This window comes from Anopheles marshallii, chromosome 2 (genome assembly GCF_943734725.1).
Source record: "Anopheles marshallii chromosome 2, idAnoMarsDA_429_01, whole genome shotgun sequence".
Taxonomy (NCBI): Eukaryota; Metazoa; Arthropoda; class Insecta; order Diptera; family Culicidae; genus Anopheles; species Anopheles marshallii.
Window position 1 is genome coordinate 6,251,628 of NC_071326.1, and position 21,349 is coordinate 6,272,976.

Genomic DNA, 21,349 nt, shown 5'->3' on the forward strand with positions numbered 1-21,349 from the left:
GGGCGTAGCAAAGCGACGACTCTGCTGTAGCACAAGCGGATTGGATTGCCTTAGCATTAAGTTCACCGCACCGTTCGCGTTACCGTATCTGTGCGGTCTGCGTCAACTGATAATCCCGACCCCGTCCGAAACCGTGCGACGAGTGGCTGCGGGAGCTCTGTGTGTGCGTGCGCTGCGTGCCTCGGCGGCTCACTGCGTCGGCGGTTTGACGGCAGGTTCAACTACACAACAGTGCCACCGAACGAGGCGCCGATCTCTACCGGTCGTCGGATCTTCGTACCAGGCCGGCAGTGCCTCCGTTACCACGCTCGCCTGTCGCACACCAACTTAGACAGTAAACCGATTGCCTTCACTCTTTCTATATCTTTTCCTTCTTCCGCTCTGGTGCGTCTTTGCGCAAACGTCGCTCTCCGGCGGAAGCTTTCCGTTTGTGGCACTATCAAGCGTCGGAACTGTAGCTGCTAAAGCGATCGACGATCGCGTATGAAAACAGATACGATCACCACCGACCGATCAGAGAGGAGGGGTGGCTGAGGAGATGAGGGTTGTATGCTGCAAAAAAAAGCTCCCCAGCGGTGAGCGGCGAGAACGATCTTGTAGCACAACGACACTGCCGTCGTTAGAACAGAGCAGCGAATCCACCACCGTGCGCATATGCTGACGAGTGAAAACGATCATCCCCTCCACTCTCACTCTTGCTAGCATACACATACACACAACACACACACACACACAGCCACACAAAGTGTCCACGTAAATGTTATTACAACCGAGCGGAGATGATATCCCCCCATCTCGCATCCATCGTACAGACACCCATAAAGCCGCCCCAAAACGACAGGTAGATAAATAATAAACAATAACACTTCGTCTAAATGATACACGATCCAGCCCCACAAATCCACCCGCTCCATTCCATTCCATGCCCGCATAATTAGCAGCTAATGAATCCCATACCCATCAGCAAGCAGGGGCTTTGGAAAGCAGTTTGGTGCGGGCGATCTTCCAACGGACGTGACCGGGGAGTGCGCTCTCGTTCGTGATTGCCCGGCAAGTCACGCTAGCGAACGGTCACGCATGCGCTAGCGGCCGGTTGGGGGCGCCACCGTACGAAAAAAGGCCGCGATCGTACGCGCAATTAGTAGCGGGAATTTTAAAGTGCTTCAATCCGCCCGAGAATTTGTAGAAGTTCTGCTGTTGTTTCACACTGCCAAACAGGTTTCTAATGGGGATATTGAGAACCAAAAAACGACGTATACTGTCTTAGCTAATTGTTTGCCTTCCTGAGCATCCTGAAAAGCATCTCTTTGTCTGGAATGGAGTGTAAAACACCCCAGATCTGATGCAATTATTGTAGAACAAATATGCACCATCGCCGCAAAACCTGTTGAACATTTGCTTCGATTGAAAGAAGAATATCTAAGCTTACAAGAACCTACCCAACGAAGTTAAAAAATTGAAATTGAAACGAAATTATGTCAGAGATAGTTAAAATGAAAATTTGCGGCAGCAACCAAAATCGTCTAGATTGTCGCACCAGCCTCAGCAATCGAAAGACTTAAAAACTCGTTTTCCGCAAAATTGCTGAAGGTAACCGGAACGATTACGATTAATCAATTTGTGCAGCGCAAACTACCGCCGAACAATCTGATATGATGGTTTTTTTTGCGTTTCCTTCAGACTTGTACAAAATGGTCCAGAACGCCTTGTGCAATGAGTACCGGATCTGTGCATGGAATGTGCTGGTACACACGCTTTTCCTCCGTAGAGTGGTAGCAACGAACGAAGCGGGCGAAGGTTCTCACCGTTTTGCTCAAGATTTATCAACCATCCTGGGTGGTGGTGGACATTTAGGGCATGATCTTCATAATTAACAAATAGCGCTCGATCAAGAATGCAGTGGACGCTAATGGAGTGTTTCGCAAGGAGAGTAGTCACCTTCACCTTATTCACATTTTCACAGCGCACGGTGAGCGTTCCTGATCTCGATGCGAGCATATGCACGTGAAGGTTATTACTGTGTTAGCGGGTCTGCAACAGTTTGATGAAGCTATAAAATGCATTCCCGAGCGCGTAATGCAACCTCCTCTCGGTGGCCTCCAGAGACACTGGGAGGAACAGCACAGCACCGCCTGTTCTGATCCTGCCCGGCAGATGGGAAGCCGGCCGGACACGAAGGCCACCGACAACATTTCAACGATCGACACAGTGCTAGGCACCTTCGGCACCACGTTCCAAACACGCCTGGCAGTACCGAAAGACACCGCCCCGGACTGTACAGGAACTTCAAGGTAGCTTCCTCTTTTGCTTTTGCATACAAGCGCTCGGAGCGAACGATGCACGGCGCTGTACACCGATCATCACGCTGATCAACGTTGCTGTTTTACGCTTTTATTCCCCATTCATGGGCGCGATTTGATTAATCGTGCACCATTTACTGCAACAGCCACACCGTACAATCCGGAAGAAAGCACACAGTACATTCATAGCCCGCGTTTGTGCCAAGGGTTGTTTTATCGATTCGAACCACTGAAACGCTGAGTGCCGCCGTTAATGGGTTGTTAATCGACCGAAGCTCCCACGCATTACAAGCCCTGTGCCGCCCTCCGCTGTTGTCTTCTAGCGCTAAAGTCTCTGGCAGTCTCTTTTCTCCGCTCGGTAATGATCGTTCCGCTGTCAAGGTTACGAAAGCTTCCGTTTGATTGATAAGCGCTGGCAACATTCACTGGCCCCCCTTGGTGGGGCTCACGTGCGGAGGGCGCTTGCTCTACCGAGCTTACTTCCGTTCGCCACAAACACACACACACACACACACACACAAAGTTCACACAATTCACAGGTGCGTGGTGCAGTGCACGATCTGTAGCAGAGGAGTTCGCTTGCTCGTGCGCCACATTCTACGCACGCAAAACTGCAGAACGCGCCGGCGTCTTCCGTTCACTCCGGTTGTAAGTATACTGAGTGCATGGTGCAAACCAGGATCAAAGCTACTCGCAACATTTGACCGTACCGCGGAATCCTGACTCTGTCGTTGTGGTTTGCTGCTCTCACCCGCGGGCATGATGCATTGACTGCACATTTTGACCTTTTCCGCTTCTAGAACACTGCCGCATCTGTCCGCGGGCAATGTTAAACTTCCTTCCGCACATGATCGCGACCCATCCCGCACCGAACCGCTTTTGCTGCTTGTCCCGGAGGATACTCGACGTGCAACCGAACCGTCAACGAACACTGCTGGTCGACACACTCACGGGAGCGTCGGGCAGGGGAGGGAGGGGAGGGGGGGGGGGGGGAATTTTGGGTTGGAAGAGGAAGTGGCACGACGTCGCTAAACCAGCAGACCGTTTACCGCCGACAAACTGACGTTTGACCTACACGTCGGGAGCAACACCAGCACCGTGCACGACACACCTGCGCGCGTAAACGAATGGTGCGAAACGCGTACGACCCTCTCCGGGCGGTTTAGTGCAGTGAACGGCACGGTGCACAGGTCTCGTGACATCGCTCGTTAATCGTTTAGTTTTGTGTGCACACGGGCACAGGACGACACACGGGTTGCGCCAGTGGTTGGGTGACCGAGCCGGACCGAGCGATTTGATCTTGAACGGGCGGTGAAACGAGCCGCCATTTTTGTTCTCCTCCTCCGGCGGCTGAGTGTTCTCACTCACTGTGAGCAATGGAACGTGCATTCGAGGACATCCAGTTCCGTCCGTATTGCGTCCCGGGCGTAGATTAACATGTGCGTGCCCCATTCTGTGACAGCGGTCACAGGGTAAACGCAGATATAGTTCGTTGCCTAAGCAAACGCAGATGAATACGGCGATGAAGTTAAACCTTCATGCTGTACATCTGAATTACACCTTTGTACAGGGGACGGGCTCGTTTACTGTTATGAATCTTAACCTCAATGTTTGACACTAACTGAAGTGGTAGATGATTTATAAAAACAATTTAAAAACTGCGACAGCTCAACTAAAACATTGTCCTGTATGGAATGTACGATGAATTTGATGTAAATTATAAATTTCTTGAATGTTAAAGTACTTGGAATTGACGAGAAGTAAAGTGCATAGTATAAACTGAACTTCGAACAGCAATGCTATAAATTATAGCAAATGAAATGAAGTGAATATGAATGAATTATAGCAAATGTATTATAGCAATGAATGGCAAGGAGATATAAGGTGATTGTCATCCTCGATATCCTATATTTTCACCCTCTATTATCACAATCAGTGAATATCCTACAGCTACTGCTAGTTGCATAATGTTGAAACCTTGCGGATTAATTACAGTTCGTAAATAAGTCAAATGTCAAATTGACCAGAAGCAAAAGACAACCGAAAACACCAATGGCACTGTGTCACTGAGGTCACCTAGATGGAGTGGAAATAGTGGACTGCATTGTAAGAATACGGTAAATAAAAAAAAAACCTACAACTCTTTAACTTCAATCTTAACTCTTAAGTTCAATCCATTTAGGGCATACCATGGCACTCTGCCGCGAACTCCGCAGGACCTGATCCTGCCTTTGTGATCTGAACGAACAAGGTTTCCGCGCTATATTTGACTAGTCAGCACAAAAGAGTCGTACATAAAGCGGCTATTTTTCTGTCGGTAAACTACAAACGAGAGTTGCCGTTGGGGTTAAAACTGGTTGTACGGTGGTATCACCATTTGCCAGACCCGCACAAACCGGTGACCTGACCTGGTAATTTCGAGCTTTTCGCCTAGTTAACGCGGTCGTTACGCAATCTCTGCATGTTGCCATTTCAACTGTAACCGAACCAATTTCACCGTATTTCTGTAAGCAGAGCCCCCCCACAAAAAAAACTTGTCTTTCCTGTTTTTATTAGCAATGGCTTTCCGATTACCGGAGCGTCACATCGCTTATTAATTATGTAGACCTTGACTATCAAAATTGTATCCCTTCTACGGTGTACGGTAGCGTTGTCGGGATAAAGCTAGACGCCAAAAAATTGGAATTCCTCAAATGATTCATGTTTGCTTTTGCCCTGCCCATCGTTACCTTCAGTCAGCGCGTTTGTATGCGTACATTAAGCCGTGCTAATATTGATACAAACGTAATGCTTTCGTGGTGTCGAGCAACCAGTTCCCGTCGGACCAATATCGGTCGTCGTCACGCCCAACACCGTCCTATAATTGGATGTTACGCTTCATTTAATTACTTTTCCAGTCCGCACATGTCGCTTTCGGAAGTGCACCGATCCGCTTCGTACGGTCCCTGTTATACAAATCTAACGCGGGTCTTGGGTATCGGGCAACCATGTAATGAACTTCCATTTCCTTGAACCTGCGGCGGAATGATGGCCAAAGTCACTCACACACAAACGCGCGCGCGGGCGACGATCGTTTTTATCTGACGGGACACTATCACGATCGGTCCGGCTGGTCAGCATAGTACCGTGCGCTATCTGCAGCATGTGAGACCCATCATGACATGTTTGCGTAGTCAGTGGAGATGAGATAAAGATGAAACCACCGTGCCCAAAGACCCAACGTGTCCATGTGCGTGCTTGCACCGGCGGTACGAATCGTGCTGAGGTGTGTTGGGCATTAAAACCTACACGGGGTGGCTTTTCATTGCCACGTTTTGTTTTCCTAATGATGAACTTGCCAAGGGCGTACGGTGGGATATCAAGTTCACCGTGCATGCAACTTGTTTGTACTGCGCAGGCCCGTTTGATTTCCCGATGATCTCAAGATAGTGCCTGTGGTGCTGTTCGCTAGACAAAACTGAACAACAAAGCCTATCCATTCCAAAATCTAAGAGCTTGTTTGTGTGGCGATAAAAGCTTTGCCCTCAAGAAATATCCCACATCTTGATGCATTTGGACACTGCATACCATTTTAAATTATTACTCCAATGACTGCCATCAGGCGTCATTTGAGCAGCTCGGTTTTCTGTGGTCGACAAAACTGCAACCAATATCCCAAAGCTATCTGCCTCACAAATGTCCGCTGATTGGTTTGCGCTGGTACGCAACCAGCACAAGGAAGTAAACCGCAAACAGAACACCGAAAAACACCCTCCACGTTCACGAGTGTCAGCCGAATGGTATCACTTCCGCTTCACCAAAACACGTCAGCAACCGAATGCACCGTGCACAGTGCCGTGTTTCAAAAAAACCGGATCGACCAATTTTCGCAACCGATCGCACCGATCCGCGGAACTGATCCTAATCGAGTTCCGAAAGTGGTGCGAACCTGCTAGTGCTGCGTTGGGAAACACAACCAGTGGCTTGCAGGTGACGCAAATTTACGGCCCAAATCGGTGCAAGCGTTCGTAAGACTACCGCAGTTCCATGCTTCATTCTGAGCGGTGAATGCATTTCATTTCGTATACAGCTTCACTGCTTCTAGATGGCAAACAGATTGCGAAATCCGCAATCGTTTACTGCGCGCTTCTGCTTCACCCCAGGCGGGGCGACCGACCCCCCATTCGTTCAATCGGACCGATTCAGTGCCCTACGGCGTATGCACAAATTCGAAACGACAGTTCATCTGGGTCACCAAATGACCGGCTAGTCATTAACCTTATTTCGTTCCGCTTCGCCAAACCGCTTCATGTGCAGTTCGCTTTTTTTCTGGCTGTTTTGCCCATCATCCATCGGACACAATGCGCTTAGCTGTGGTCCACACCCGTCAACTACTGCAACCCACCCCGAATCAGTGTTGGAAATTTTGACACCGGCACAACCAGGACGCGAACTGTCAGAGGCTGCTGGGCGTGAGTTTTGCACTGCCGGACTTCTTCAAGAACCGGTCCGGTTGCGTAAGATAAGGCGAATATCGGTGAAACCTTCAAAGTGAAACAATGCGACCCTGCAGAGACTGAGCCACAACTTTAAACGATCCTATCGAGATCACTCGAGATATAGACGTTTGGGTTGGGAAATGAAATCGAAAGTAAACATTGGAATTGACAAATGCGATATTGCGGGAAATAACAGGTGCCAACTCATAGTCACCAACAAAGGGAAAGCAAATGCAAGTGCAAATGGCTTAGAGTTGCGTGCTGTTGCTAGTTCATTCTTGTGGGGTCTACTGCACCCCCTGGCACTCATCCACACAGTACCGCGTCTCCAGCGCACCCTATCGATCAGAATTGACCCGAATTCGATTCCGATCGATTGTGTGATTGTGAAATAATGCTATCTTGATCGAGAACGTACACATTGGAGCAACCTGTAATTAGTGTCTTTGGGCTATAAACCACCAACAATCCAAATCCGCACCACGGTACCGATCACCGAGTCTTGGTAGATCGATTATTTAAACTGTGCTGTGCAAAACCGCTTCGGGCATTGTTAGTAAATAATGCATTCTGTTTGAAGAGTTGAGCAAAAAAGAAATAGTGTTTCCCACATTCCCTGCTAATTGGGAAATTGTCTGATGCGCATTGGAAGTCTCGAACAACAGTTTCCGTTCTACTAGCAGTTTACAGACCTAGTGGACGCTTGGCTCACGCACACGTAAAGCAGCGCTTTAGAAAGTGTAATGTCCATTAGGGCTACTTAAAATTAGATTAAAACATCATTAAACAAATTGAGCCCATTTTCAACACCTTGAGCACCACAGCTGCGCGTACATTCCAGGACGTTAAATGTACTATAATTATGGCAAAAATTATATTGCTAAATAGACGTTCAACTTCTTACCCAAAGCAAGTGACAACAGAAAGAATGTAACACAACTGCTGATGCGCTACACTAGTGGCCAGTTCGTTCCGCGCGGTTTTATCCACGTTGGCTGGCAGTTTGGTACTCATGGTACAGTGCCGTAGCTATAGCCGTGTTACTTTGGTTACTTGTCTTACGTAAACCACAAAACCGGGCACCGAGTGGCATGACCTGCATGTGCTTCAAAACACTTACAAGCATAAAATCCGACCCTCGGCTACACTGAATGACATTGTGAGAGCAGCGCTAAAACTGGGACAAGTGCATCATAAAATATTGCGGTCTCCAGCACCACCAACACTCTGCGGCCGATGATGGAACGATGGTGATGATGTGGGTCGATAGTAAATTTGAATATTGTCTTTTATAGAAATTCTACTCCAAGACGCAAGTAAAACAGTGCGCGGTATATTTATCATTCCTCGTTTTTTTTTTTGCCCAGATCTCTGTGTCGTATTAATGCTAAAGAAATTTATAATAAAGTGCAAAGTGTGTTGACTTGAAATCCAATATGACCATTATGCAAATTTGCCTCTTAATCTCATCGTAAACAACAACCGAAAAAACGGCCCGTTGCTAATGCGGAAAGTTCTCGAAAGAACTTTTCAACCAATTTTACTGGTCCTGACAGTCATGGACTGGTTTGCAGCAGAGCCATCTCAGCGCCCCACCGGGCAGAGGCGGCTTCGGTTTCAATGTGCGAAACGTGACCGTCTCGCCAGCGATCAATACCGTCTGTTGGGACAACGGCTGAAACCTACCTGCTTCATGGTGATGGTCGTGACTCTCGTGCCCGTGATGCCCATGGTGATGATCGTGGTCATCCTGCAGATGGTGCTTCAGGTGATGCAGATGAGCGTAGAAATGGTGATGATGCAGGACGCAGGCGAGATCGGTACAGTTTAACATAATTCCGTATTATGTGCCGAGTGTGTCGCTCGGTCAATCTGTCCCTGCTGGGAAGGAAGATTTCGCACGTCGTACCGTGTTTCGCTTGTTTTCACCGACTTTTCACAACGCTCGCCAAGCGCATTCCGGCCGTATACGTGTACCACCTTCCAAAATGTCACTTGGTTGTGTGATGGTGTGTTTAGGCGGCCGGAACACTATCGCCAACACTTCCGGAACGATCGTCGCAGCAAACCCTGTAAAGAAGTAACGTTCAACGTGTAATTAGTGCTGGATTCAGCAGCAGCAAGTCGCATTTATTCGTAACTACGTGCTAAGATGCTACCAGATGCTAAGGCACACAGAGGCAGACAGTGTGCACCTCCGGCAGTAGAGACAACACCACTCCTTTCTTTCGTGGTGTTATTCAAGGATTTCGAGAACTATCGAAAACCCACTGTTCACAGGCGAGAATGAACGACGCGCTGTACATCTATATCGGACGAACACTTCCTGCAACCACCTGCGCCATCAGTGTTCTCGCTATTCAAGCAAGATGAATGTACTGGCCGTAGTTGCTAGCGCTGCTAACATAGAACCGTACGGATCTTACCGTCGCGCCAAGATCGAGTGCCGCTATACTGTGACGGCTGCGCTTATGTGTCCTTGGTTGGCTGAAAATGTCGAAGAGCCATTGCGAAAGATTACACCGAGCAACGGAACCGGCAGGTGTTGAGGTTGATTATTGGTGTGCGTCTCCACGCTTTGCATAGACGATCTGATCATAGACAAGTGTATAAAAGCGTATCGTAGCGTCGCTTCTTCAACATTCACACACACACACACATACATAAAGAACAAATGAGAAGCACTGCATCAACTACCAAGCAGTCGGTAGATCAAGATGGGATGGATTGATGAACCGTTGCGAACACTGGCGGTGCTAAAAGCTTGCTCGTGTCTCGATGTGCTTGGACGATAAAGCTTAACGATAGCACCATTAATTAAAACAGCGACAAGGCTCAACGGTACCGCTCCGTAACTGCTTATTATAATACATACAGCGCCACATTTCCGACACAGATTTGTCTCGCATTGGGAAATTTCCCTTCCGGGGATCAATAGTTCGTGTAGAAATTATTACAATATTATTGAACTTTTCGAATCTCATCTACCTAAGATAGATAAGCTAATAACTAGCACATAAATTATAAGGTTGAAAACGTTGCTTTATTAGCTCATTTGATGTAGATGCATCTGTCTGAAGGAAGAACTCTTGGACATCCGTGACATCAGGGTTTTGCTATTAATTCTACCTTGCTTAGCACTGATCTTCTTCCATCCTGATCGCAGTCTCCAACACAAATTGACGTATTGTTAATAACGAAACCTTTGCACACGAATAACGATCTAACATCGACTAGACTCCAGAAAGACTCTCTAGGAGTCTCTAAAGCCAGTGTCACCAAACAATCTTTTGTTGATGTTTTTTACCTCAAGCACATACGTGTATTGAAGAGGAGATCGTAACATATTTATCTAACTTATTGATATCGCCATGATGGGACCAAACCAACCTTCAAGTAGTTAACCTTGTTGGAGAAAACTTTGGGGCTACACATTGTACCTCAAATCTTAAGATACGTAGATGACGTCGTTGCAGTATGAAGCATGATAAAGGATCGGAAAGGTGACTGATTCATACGTCGGGCTCCAAAACATGCTATAGTTTACGCTAGGCTAACAAAGCAGTATACATAATTCCTAACCTAAAAAAGCGCATCGTAACATAAACGATATTAATAAATTAGATTTCTTTATCGCTGCAATCACAGCTGGACCCATCCCGAAAACATATCAATAATTTAGCTAATGATGAAATAATTAAAAATGCAAACATCTGACACAAATGCTTGAATAAAGCAGAATGTATAAGCTAACCACGTTCGTGCACGCCCGGTCGACTTGTTAGTGGAAAGTTATTTCATTCCAGTTGGAAAAGACACGTAACGTGCGTTTGTCGTTATGCAAGGCTACCACAAACCAGCAGTGCGAGCTTGCGCCAGCCGTACGTTTGATCGAAAGGGTAAAAAACCGTCCGAACGTTAATCAATCACAGCTAGGTCGTCTTCGACGGCTTGTCCCATTGGACAGGATGGTAGAATTTGGGTGCTTCCAATCGGTTTTGCTAAACAGTTGCCTATCAAACTTTAATTGGCGATGCGTACGCAGGTTTACTACGCCAATAAAAGGATTGTGAAGTCTAACACGAGCCACTAAGTGGCCCCCAAGAGCCCTAGCAGCCGTTGAGTGCGATGGGAACGCATGCATGAGTGAGTAGCTTATCAGTTGCGCCGTATCTTCGATTGATTCCGTTGATTCGCACGTGCAAATGTATAACAATCTATCTGGACGATCGTTACACCGTTTAAACATTCCAGCAGCATGAGCTACACCGGTAAGATAAAGGCGTTACACAGCGCCGAGCTTCAAATAGACGTTTTTTTCTTCTTTCTATTGCTTTACAATATCCACACCAGTTACGGATCGAGTCACATTACGACGCGTCTTTCAAGTCTGGCACACTCAGACGCCGGTACATCATCATCATTATGCATGCACGTCTGCGACTGCCTTACTGCAGCAACAGGCGCTGCGTGGTGCCAAAGGACCAGCCTGCACCACGTGCCATTCGGTCTGGTTCAGCTGATCGAACTCCTACCTCCCGCTCGACAATCGATCATTAACACGCCGGTATTGCGTCAGGGTTGCGGACGCGGGCAAAGTCGTCGTTTGCGACCGACGACAACGCCCGTGTTCATTGTTGGGTCGATTATAATCGGTGCTGTCAGGTTGCAAAACACCCAACACTCTCCGGTACCTGCAGTTGCAAACCTGCAAAAAGCGCACCACTACTCGCCTGACAATTCTTTGCCCTCGAAACACACCCCAAAACGTCCTGTCAGGCTTCATACACCGCACGGACTAACATCTTGAGACATGGAAAAAGATACAATTTTCTATTTCACCAGCAACAAGTTAATGAATCGTTTAGTGTCGTGTAGGGTAGAGGTGGCGCAGCTGGTAAAATTTAAACGGAGGATGTATATGATGGATGATATTGCGCGTGCTAGATCGCTCATAACCCCGCTTCTTGGTCCTTGAACTGTTGCTTAACCAACTCGCAAAGGGTCAACATCTCCGACAATCACAACATTTTGTCATCGTTACCCTCCCCTGACGAAGGTTCCTTTGCTATGGCATAAAACAAAGACAAGAGATTATATCTTTGCGACAACCCAAATGGAATGGCGAATGGAACAACTAAACTGATTGATGTAACAAACGATCCATCAAACTGTTTGCTTATGTTTCATCTAGTTATCAGAATCAAGAATAGTCATAGTTACGAATAGTTATGTCAAGAATAGACTAGAAATGAACTCTGAGTCTAAAGTTATTTATAAGCGCACGCTGTCGAGTGAACTATTCCTCGAAGATCAGCATTTGAAAGGAAACGCTACACCCGGAGCGACATACTTGTAATCGTCAGTTCCAGCATATCTCCGTCACTTTCATCCAAGGTTCTATACCAATGCCTTCAAACACAATACCCCCTTTACAAACAATAACCTGCGGCTCATCACAAACTATGTGGCAAATCTTCTGGATCGTGCGCATCGATGGCAGGATAAACACATCTTTGGCAACACTGCCTCGTAATCATCCTCATTAGCCGGGGCCGATTTCAACAATGCGGTGAGTGATGAGCACCGGCAAACAGCACGTTAGTGTCTATCCACGTTGACAGCTAATGGGGTCTCGATCACGGACTGCAACGACGGATCAACACCAGTACGCACGGTACGGTCGTCACGATCGTTCTCGCACCGGCTGACCAAACCTGCTTATAACGAATGAACCTACGGGCGGACATGAGTTAGGCCGTCACACCGATGAGCGAACACACCGCAGAAGAATTAATCAACACCAGTCTAGAACGCTCGCCGCGTCAGTTGCAGAGAACCCTTTAAGCGAGAGGCTACGTAAGGTTCATTTATTACTGTAACGTACCTACGATCTAGAGACACACTTCCTACTCGATCACACCCGCCTGAAGCAGCATGAAAGTGCATTTTTATCTTCTCACCGTCCCACAGCCACAACACCGAAACCATTCATCCTTCCAGCGCTCAAATCCGCAAGTGTATGGTAAACACTGCTGGATAAGAACCGTATCGAATTCGCTTTTTCATCCATGCCACCATGCCACCTAAGCGACATAAAAAAAAACCGGTATCTGTGGCCGCACAATTTCACAACAAATGCTACAATCCCGAAGCGGTGCTATCGTTTCGCTGATGCTGTGGACCCGGACGGTGGAAGACTTACGCCACCCAATGGTTGATTGACGATGCGAAAACAATCTCAGCCTTGAACTCGTCGGGTCTTCGGAACGGCCAAACCGGAAATGTGTTTTTTTTACACTTCAAGCGGGCGAACCAATTGAACCGATTGTGGCCGGGTGACGGTGGCGACATCTTAGCGGCGGTTGCCCAACATACTTACGCGCTTCGGTAGTGTGGCGCGCACCGACGAAACCGCGCTGGCGAACGCTTTACTAAATCAGCTACCCTGCATCCAGTGGGTGAAAGGTGTACTTTCCTAATCGGAACTGGTTATTGTTGTAGTTTACATTTGCTGCCTTTGATTGCCTTTAGCTAGAGTGCATATTTAAGTATCCAATGGCATCGGTGCGACGTACCTAAGCTATCATTTTAAACACGTTTTGGGGTTTTTCCGGGCTCTAAAGGAATATCTAGCATGGGTTATCCATCCCACACTTGTAAATCATTACGTCAAACTATTTTCTGTTCAAGTTTTCTTGTTTATTTTACTGATTATCAATATGATATTCGTAACTGTTTTCAATTTCTAATTTTAAGCTTAATTTTGGTTGTTGTTTTGTTGCAGACCTTCAACAATAACTTCTTATAAAATTCTAAACATTTTGGATTTGATACGGGAGTTGCAAAGAAACAATCACAACTTTACGCACTTTACGTTGCTAATTAATTATCAGCCTTGACACAACGCCGCCTTTAAACTGTCACGCATACTTCAGCGACTAAAGGTGAAACAAAGTTGACCTGATTAATGGCGACTACGTATTCTAGCGACATACTTTCCGGTCACCGCTATCCGCTGTCAATGTTCTTTCTGCCCTCAATCCGTACGCCGCGATGACCGTCCTGATTTGGATGCAACATGTGAAAAAGTTATCACCGCCACGGACCGCCACTGCGCCGACCAGCTCGTTAGCGCCGGATCGTACCGGAAGCCGAGGTGAAATCACTTTCGAAAATATGAAAATTGCGCCACGAAACTAAAAGTGCGCCAGCAACGTACGCTCGTGCGCACATTCGATATAACGCACGCACGCGTCAAAATGCAACCCGTTTTGGTTGCACGCTTCAAGTGCAACCTGTTCGCTGCGTCACGTTCGATTCGAATTCGATCAAGCTGTTGGTGGCGGTCGATAAAACCAAACAACAACACCAGCAACAAAAAACGGTCTGGTGCAATGGTTAAGCAGCTCATTAAGGGGAAGCATAATGTTACACGCATACCAGCCGTCCACCACACACGGCCGCTTATTATGATGTGCCTGCTGCATTGCAAATGCCATTTTTTTCATACACCAGTACGGTAACATTAAACTGTTGTAATTTCTTTTCCATTCATGCGCTCCCGACCTGCGAGCTTCCGTCACGGGTATAGGTGATAAGCATTGATCACGTGTGGTTTAACGTTCCGCTGTCAAACGCCAACTGTCAAAACAATTACCACGACCCGTCCCCCAAGATCACGCAGGAAGCTCACATCGGTGATCCGTATCGATTCCAGCAGGAGAGAAGCGGACCGTTTTTAGCGTCCAAGCACGAGCGGCTGCAGTCCGCAGGCGGACGACCCTGCACGGTGTTACAGTTTTCTAATCTACGGCAGCACCACCGCGCACGGCTAGAAGTCGAGTTTCAGTCTGCGCAGTTGCAGTTGGACGGTCGGTGATGCATATCGCATAACCATCGCCACACGTTACATCAATGCGTAGTAACGATGGTGACAGCTTGCGGCTAGTTGCTCGGCACGGCACGACAAACATGAACGCATACGACATAATCTGGCCTTATCTGGAGGGGTTCCGAGCGGCCGTCAGAAGATTAGAGCATTATTTAACTCATCGCCCTGCCTGGTGTGTTTGTTTGTTTGTTTGTTTGTCCAGCAACTCACTGGTCCAAGGATCAATCAATTAACGGCTGGAGGGCAAACACTGTGAATGTTGCAGCTCACCAGCAAGTACACGGTTGACCGAATGTAAGCAAATCAGTTTAAAAATAGACCGATGGCAGGAGTACGACTAGAGCTCTATCACTATGCCCCAAAACAGAGCGTAAAGCCAATTCTAAACCTTTCTGTTGACTTTCCAAAGTAGACGAGTGTTCACCAAAGTGTCTTCACCGCAAGCGGACATGAGAAAACAATTCTTGGATTGCATAACTTCAAGGTGCATCAACCATCAAAACTTACCGAAATTCAAGACGAGCAGTCTCTAGTATGTACTCTGATAATACTCTGATGATCGCTGTTCCAGCTTCCGGTTACGTCTTCTGCTCGCGCGTACTCCCACCTTTATGTCACACACTTACACACTTCTTGACGCTTCTTCAAGTGACGGAAACCGGAAATATTTTCTCCCTAAACGGCTACTTCTTCCGGCGTAATGCAAGCCGTATTATTCCAACATTCGTGAAAGAGCCTTTCGCCCAGACGCCACTAAACCACTAACGATCACTCAGAAGCGGGTGAAAAAAAACACACATACACACTATCGGTGACGCAAAAGGGTGGGAGGGGGGTGGGGAAAGAAAGCAAGAAACGTAAACAATGATAAAACAAAAAACGCACAAACACACCAGCTAGCGGCAAAGGCACCACCACTACATGCGCCACACCTCGTTGGAGGCTGCACCCGTTGTACACTTCGTTTAGGTTCCACTTTCATCCACCTATTGCTCTTGAGCTGCAATTTCCTGTTGCTTCCCGGCACGCCGTCAATTTCGCTCTTTCGCACTTTCTTTTCTTACTTCGTACGTTGGGCTTCCTATTTTCGCTGTTACAGCCCGCGTTACAACGCGCCGTGGGTATACTATTTTTCTTTCCAACCTTCCGACGGATTACTCACTTTGCCGTACCGCCCTGCGGTTCCTTTCCAGCAAGCAGCGGCGATAGAGACCACCGATCGCTGATAACAGAAAGCACTGTCTGAAGCTCGATTGATAATCGCTGGCAACACGGCTTCAAACGAACCGACCGAGTGGAATCGTACCAGCAGTGCTGCGCTGAACTGTGGAAGATGAAATAAGAGTCTTTCAACGTCTGTCGACAGATTTCGGTTCGAACTTTGAGTACACACTGCTTCACACCGTTCAGAGCCGTGGATGCTTCGCGTTTAGTACTTTATACGCGCCTGTTATTAATACGTCGCACAGCAAAAGTGCCTTCAAGTAGCACTCTATTAGCAACAGCAACGAACTGGTTGCTGATAACACACGGTGCTAAATCTCATCATTTTTTACCTCACACTACCATGGACACGATCGCTGGACAATTCTCCGACAATTCCAAAATGTAATCCATCGAACAGATCAAAAGGTTGCATCGGCTCCAATAATCGCGCGCACTTCCGACGCTACGCTGTCACTACGCACAACTGATCGCGCTACTACCGCATCCACGGAACACTTCCCAAACACTGATCCTCAGACGCGATTTCGATGGCTTAGAGTGCTTTTGTTTGTCGTTTTGGACACAACAATAGGGCCGGCTGCGTTCAGCACCCACCGCCTCTGTCCCTGCTGCTTGCTGCTGCTGCTGCAGCGGAAAAGTAAATCGACCGACCACGGTCAACAGCGCACACGTACACGAGCGTCGAATCTCAGAAACGGAACTCCGTTTGATGTCGCGACGTTGGCGGGGACGTTGGCTGGAGGCTGTAAGGTTCTGGCACTATTCAGCTAATTTACTAGAGCACATCAAACGCGCGCATTCCATTCTATGCGGCTCCGACGTTCTATTGCATCCACCGATACCCACCAGATGGAAACACGCTGGACCCCTGGAGTTCCACCAGGCTAGTCGCTGGTCGGTCGGGATTGGATGCACCTTATTTTCGTCTAATTATAGACACCTAACCCTGATCGTACGCCCGCCGTACCAGGGGTGGTCGTGCGCGAGGTAATGACGGGAAGATGCTCGACTACATGCAGTCGATTGTTTGCCGTGGGGTTGTGATGGGTTGTCGATTAGTAGTACTGCCGCGCTAAACACTACAGAAACTAACTGCCCCGCAGCACTTCGAAGTTCGTACGCGTACTACGGAATTTCAATCAAATTCTCACAACACGTTCATGAGGTAGCCTATTGTGCGCCGCAACCGTTCAGCGTTACAGCGCTTCCCGCTGGAATGTGTAACGTGCCACGTCCGAAAATCGGTCCACCGCACTTTGCCCAATGCCCCACCAGCGTTTAACGAGCGCAGCGAGATAAGCGACCGACTAAAGAAGTTATAGATTCGGAAGGTCATACAGCTGGATGCGTCATTTCGAGAAGGCTGTCCGCGGTCTGTAACGAAAGTGAAACGAAGCGCATGTGATAAGCGGAATGGAAGTACGGAAAGGTTTTTAAAGCCACAAAACATAGCCACATTAATTAAGGTTCTGAGCTAAACGGATGTACTGCGTATAGTTAAGACCAAAGCATTGGTTCTGTTCGGAATTGGAATTCAGCTACTTTTATTAAGAACCCAGATTTTCTTGACGAAGAATTTCAAAACGTTGAGTTCCACGAACGCAACTAACTCAAATTACGAGCAAGGTTTGACATGCACTATTACATGTACTAGTCTACAGACTATAGTCAATTATAAAACTATCTTCCGATGAGACTCCGAACAGATCCGCTGGATGGTGGATGCAGTAAGCACGTAGTTAAGCACACCAAAAGTCATGGGATCAATTCCCAAGTGCATCCAGATGTGTGTGTAAACCAATAGTAAATCAAAACTCCCCAAAGCATTCTTCTGTCTTAGGTATTTCAAGATCTCTTCCATGAAAAATTACCAGTACATTATGTGTGTGTGCAGCTGATGAAGCGTTCAATAGCTGATCGGGAGCTCTCTCTAATATGGATACACGTAACCTTTGCGCGCAGCGTATGTGAAACTTGCTCTCTGATCTTTCGAATAAAGCGCTTGAATGTATTGCTGTATGCCTTCAAAATCCTTGTGCTTGATTTCGCTGACTTCATGCATGCCGTATAAAACGCATTCATTAGACTAATGTGTGAACGCTGATGTCGACCTTTTAATTAAGCAGTAACTGTTAAACATTATCACGCTATCGTGATGTGGCTTGGAAATTTATTAATATCCTTTCTTTTCCTTTTCAATCCACAAATATGGTGCCAAAGCTATGTGTCTCACTTCGTGCTGGTAAAGCATCGCTTCCGGAGGGCAACGTAACGTGAGTGTGTGTATGACACGGTACTCCGTTGCACGCCAGGACGTTATGCACAACGACGGTCTGCGCCAAAAACGCTTCCCGCCTCGCGCACCCACAAAAGAGGGCCGGAAAATTAGCACAGGAAAAGCATTCCCCTTACGTGTGCTGTTACCCGTCAGTCATCACGAGCCAACGATTCCGTCTGTCTGCCAACATTGGTTTAACATAATCGCAACCGGTGGCCCTCTCGGGGCAGCCATTTTCGGTGCGTTCATGCGAAATCGAAAGTACGGCCCCAATATTGGATGACGCTTCCGCCTAGCGCAAAAAGACACACACACCGGCCCCGGCCCGTACAGAAACTTCCCATTGCGTCACCCCTCCGGTCCGGCTGGACCCTCGACACGGATGGCGACCAATTCGAGCATGAACTGGCGGGGCGATTGGCCAAAGTGCTGGGGGGCCACCTTACGTACGCGGCGATGTGGTGCACTTTCGCGCCATTTCTTTCGAGGTGCGCGTCATGTTTGGTCGATACCTTTGTGGTGGCTATTCGCCGTTCGCTCACACGGATTACACCCCTTGGTGCGTCCGTAAAATGGGTGCATCCATTAATCCGATCCGACGAAACACCGCCGAATGGGTGAATTGTTGCAAATTGTAATTATCCGACACCAATGGTTTGCTTTCCAACCACAACCGAACAGCGGGAAAGGTGACGATTGCTGCTGCGGCGAAATTGCCACGTGAAAGCACAGAACAGGGTGGTGCCAAACCGGTGCATGCAACAGTTCATCCGCTCCAGTACGTCGCCCAGTATTCCGCGAAAGAAAAGCTCCAACGACTCACACGGTGATGAAGATGATGATGAAGACTGTTACGACAAGCCTCTCTGTGGGTTAAAATGAATCGCGGAAATAATCACCCAATGCTGCCCGGTACTACGGGTGGGCAGGCAAGCATCACACCCCAAAAGGTGCAATATTGTGACCGCATTAACCTCACGAACCACAACAAAACGGAGCTTCATTCAAATCGGTGCAGGATGAAACGATATGAGGGGGGGTGGGCAATGATTGATAAAAGATTGAGTAAGACGATGATGATGACGTTTGATTTGCCATTTATTTCGAGGCAAAATCCGTCCGGTAGGAGAAGGAGGGGGGGGGGGGGGGTTGATTATAGACATTTTGTCTACACGTACTCACGCGTTCATTCATTCATTACCGCTTGCGTGTGAGTACGAAAGACTGTGTTACAGAAGAAGCAACAAACCTAACGCGCTATAATTTCATCATTTGGTAATTTCATTTCAATTAGTCAGAATAATAAATCCTTTACATAAAAAAAAATACATCCCACACAAGAGAGTCGAAAAAAGCTGCCCAAAAAATAACCACAAAAACTTGACGACGTTAACCTTTTGTTCCATTTTCGAGATTATTTTTTGGATATAGTTCCCACCATTTTTTTTTTTTTTTGCGTATTTCGTGCTTCTTACAAATAATGAATGATTTAAAGACACAAAAATCCCGTTCTCTCGACCGGTTGCTTCTCTGCGAACCTTTCCAAAGTCCATTTTTTTATGTTTCTTCTTTAAATGAAATGACAATCAAAGCACCGTGAAGTCGCCTACGTAATGACGCTGAATAGTGAGGCCAACACCATGTACCGGTGTTACGTTGGCGGCGACTTTCGGTAATATTGCACTCACCGTAAAGAAATGAACGCCGGAAAAGCCGGACGAACGGTTGAACGATTGAAATTCGATTGGATAATAGTGAAACGGTCCTATCGCGTCTACTGCGGTCACCTGCGGAACTCCGTAAGTCGTGAGTACAGGAACCAACCATTTCTTGCATATAGTTTTATTTGAGATCGTAGGGAGATATTGCGTACATGTGATACTTTTAGATGTAAATGGCATAATGGAAGGCGATCTTCTAGTACCGTAGAGTAATTGATATTAGAGACCTCCTTTTGCTAATAGTCGGCTCAATATGAGTTGACAGAATATTGGAGTAGATATAATTACTGCAATCACAACACGAATCGTGAGTGAAGTTTACTCAATACTCCTCTTCTTATCTGCTAAATTCCTTCAATTCAATCGAGTTCGCATCAGCATCCCAACGTGGCGTCATATCGCGCTGTTGCACCACTTCCGACACGAGACAGTGCACTCTAGCACTCCCACTCGCCCACACAATCCATCCACCAGACTTGACCGGCAACACTCAGGCAACACTAAAGACATGCAATTATGATTGCACCGATTAGAGATTGCAAATCAAATTAGCTCGCTGTTGGCAACAACTTTTTTGTGCATGTTCCACATCGAACCCATGGAATGTTTCACCAGTAAAATGCAAGACAGAATCCATCCAACATCCAACTGCTGTCCAACAAACAACCAGCGAGTTGGGACGGAAAGCAAAGCACGGGTGTTCACGCCCTCCATTTTGCAAAGCCATCCGCAACAGGTCCGATAACACGGCGATGGATGGTAAAATTGGCAACGCAAGCTTCCAACCTTCACACATTTTGTTGTTGTTGTTGTGGTTGTTGCAACGCTATGGGCGGCGTTGTGCAGAAGGAAAGAGCATAGACTCCCCTATTGATATCTGTATACAACAACACCGCACGCATACGTGTGGTTGACCACGCTGGCACACAACTCGCACACCATCTCGCGCGGTGTGTAGCGGTGTGAAATTAGAAAGTGTTTTCTAACCATCCAACCCAAACCGGCACCATTGGCATAGGAGCCTTTCGGCTGTGCCGCATAGTTCAGAGGATATTGCGGGCCGCACACTCTGCTGCTGATCGTACCCTTTCGCATGATTTACGATCCAGCGTGGAGTTGTGCTATTAACCATTTCTGGACTGACGAAACGAGGTGCGTGTGGTTGTGTGGATGTAGAAATTCCAACGTCGCGCTGTTAGCCATTATTCAACAGATTGACCTTAGGGAAGATCGGCACAACCTTCAAAAATTGTCTGCTGATCAAGTGCGGAAGTTATTCACCCAAAATTAATACACTCAACACACACACACAGTGCGCTGAGGGAGGTGAAGATCGCGTGAAGAAAGTGGCCCCGAGATATTCGAAGTACCATACCGCTATGGACACACATGCCACGCAACCGAAACAACAGCCACCGCGCCAACTGTGCCGCTGCGGAGCGTCAACCGCG

At 47.4% G+C, this 21,349-nt stretch overlaps 1 protein-coding gene across 1 annotated transcript in view; it reads right to left on the bottom strand.

Moving 5' to 3' along the window:
- The window catches only part of LOC128709716 (histidine-rich protein PFHRP-III), a 59,745-nt gene extending 51,133 nt beyond the window's left edge, over positions 1 to 8,612 (bottom strand). Inside the window, exon 1 of the mRNA XM_053804726.1 lies at positions 8,465 to 8,612. Coding sequence (XP_053660701.1) covers positions 8,465 to 8,612 — 148 coding nt within the window. The remainder of the gene's footprint in view (positions 1 to 8,464) is intronic.
- Between the last annotated feature and the right edge of the window lie 12,737 nt (positions 8,613 to 21,349).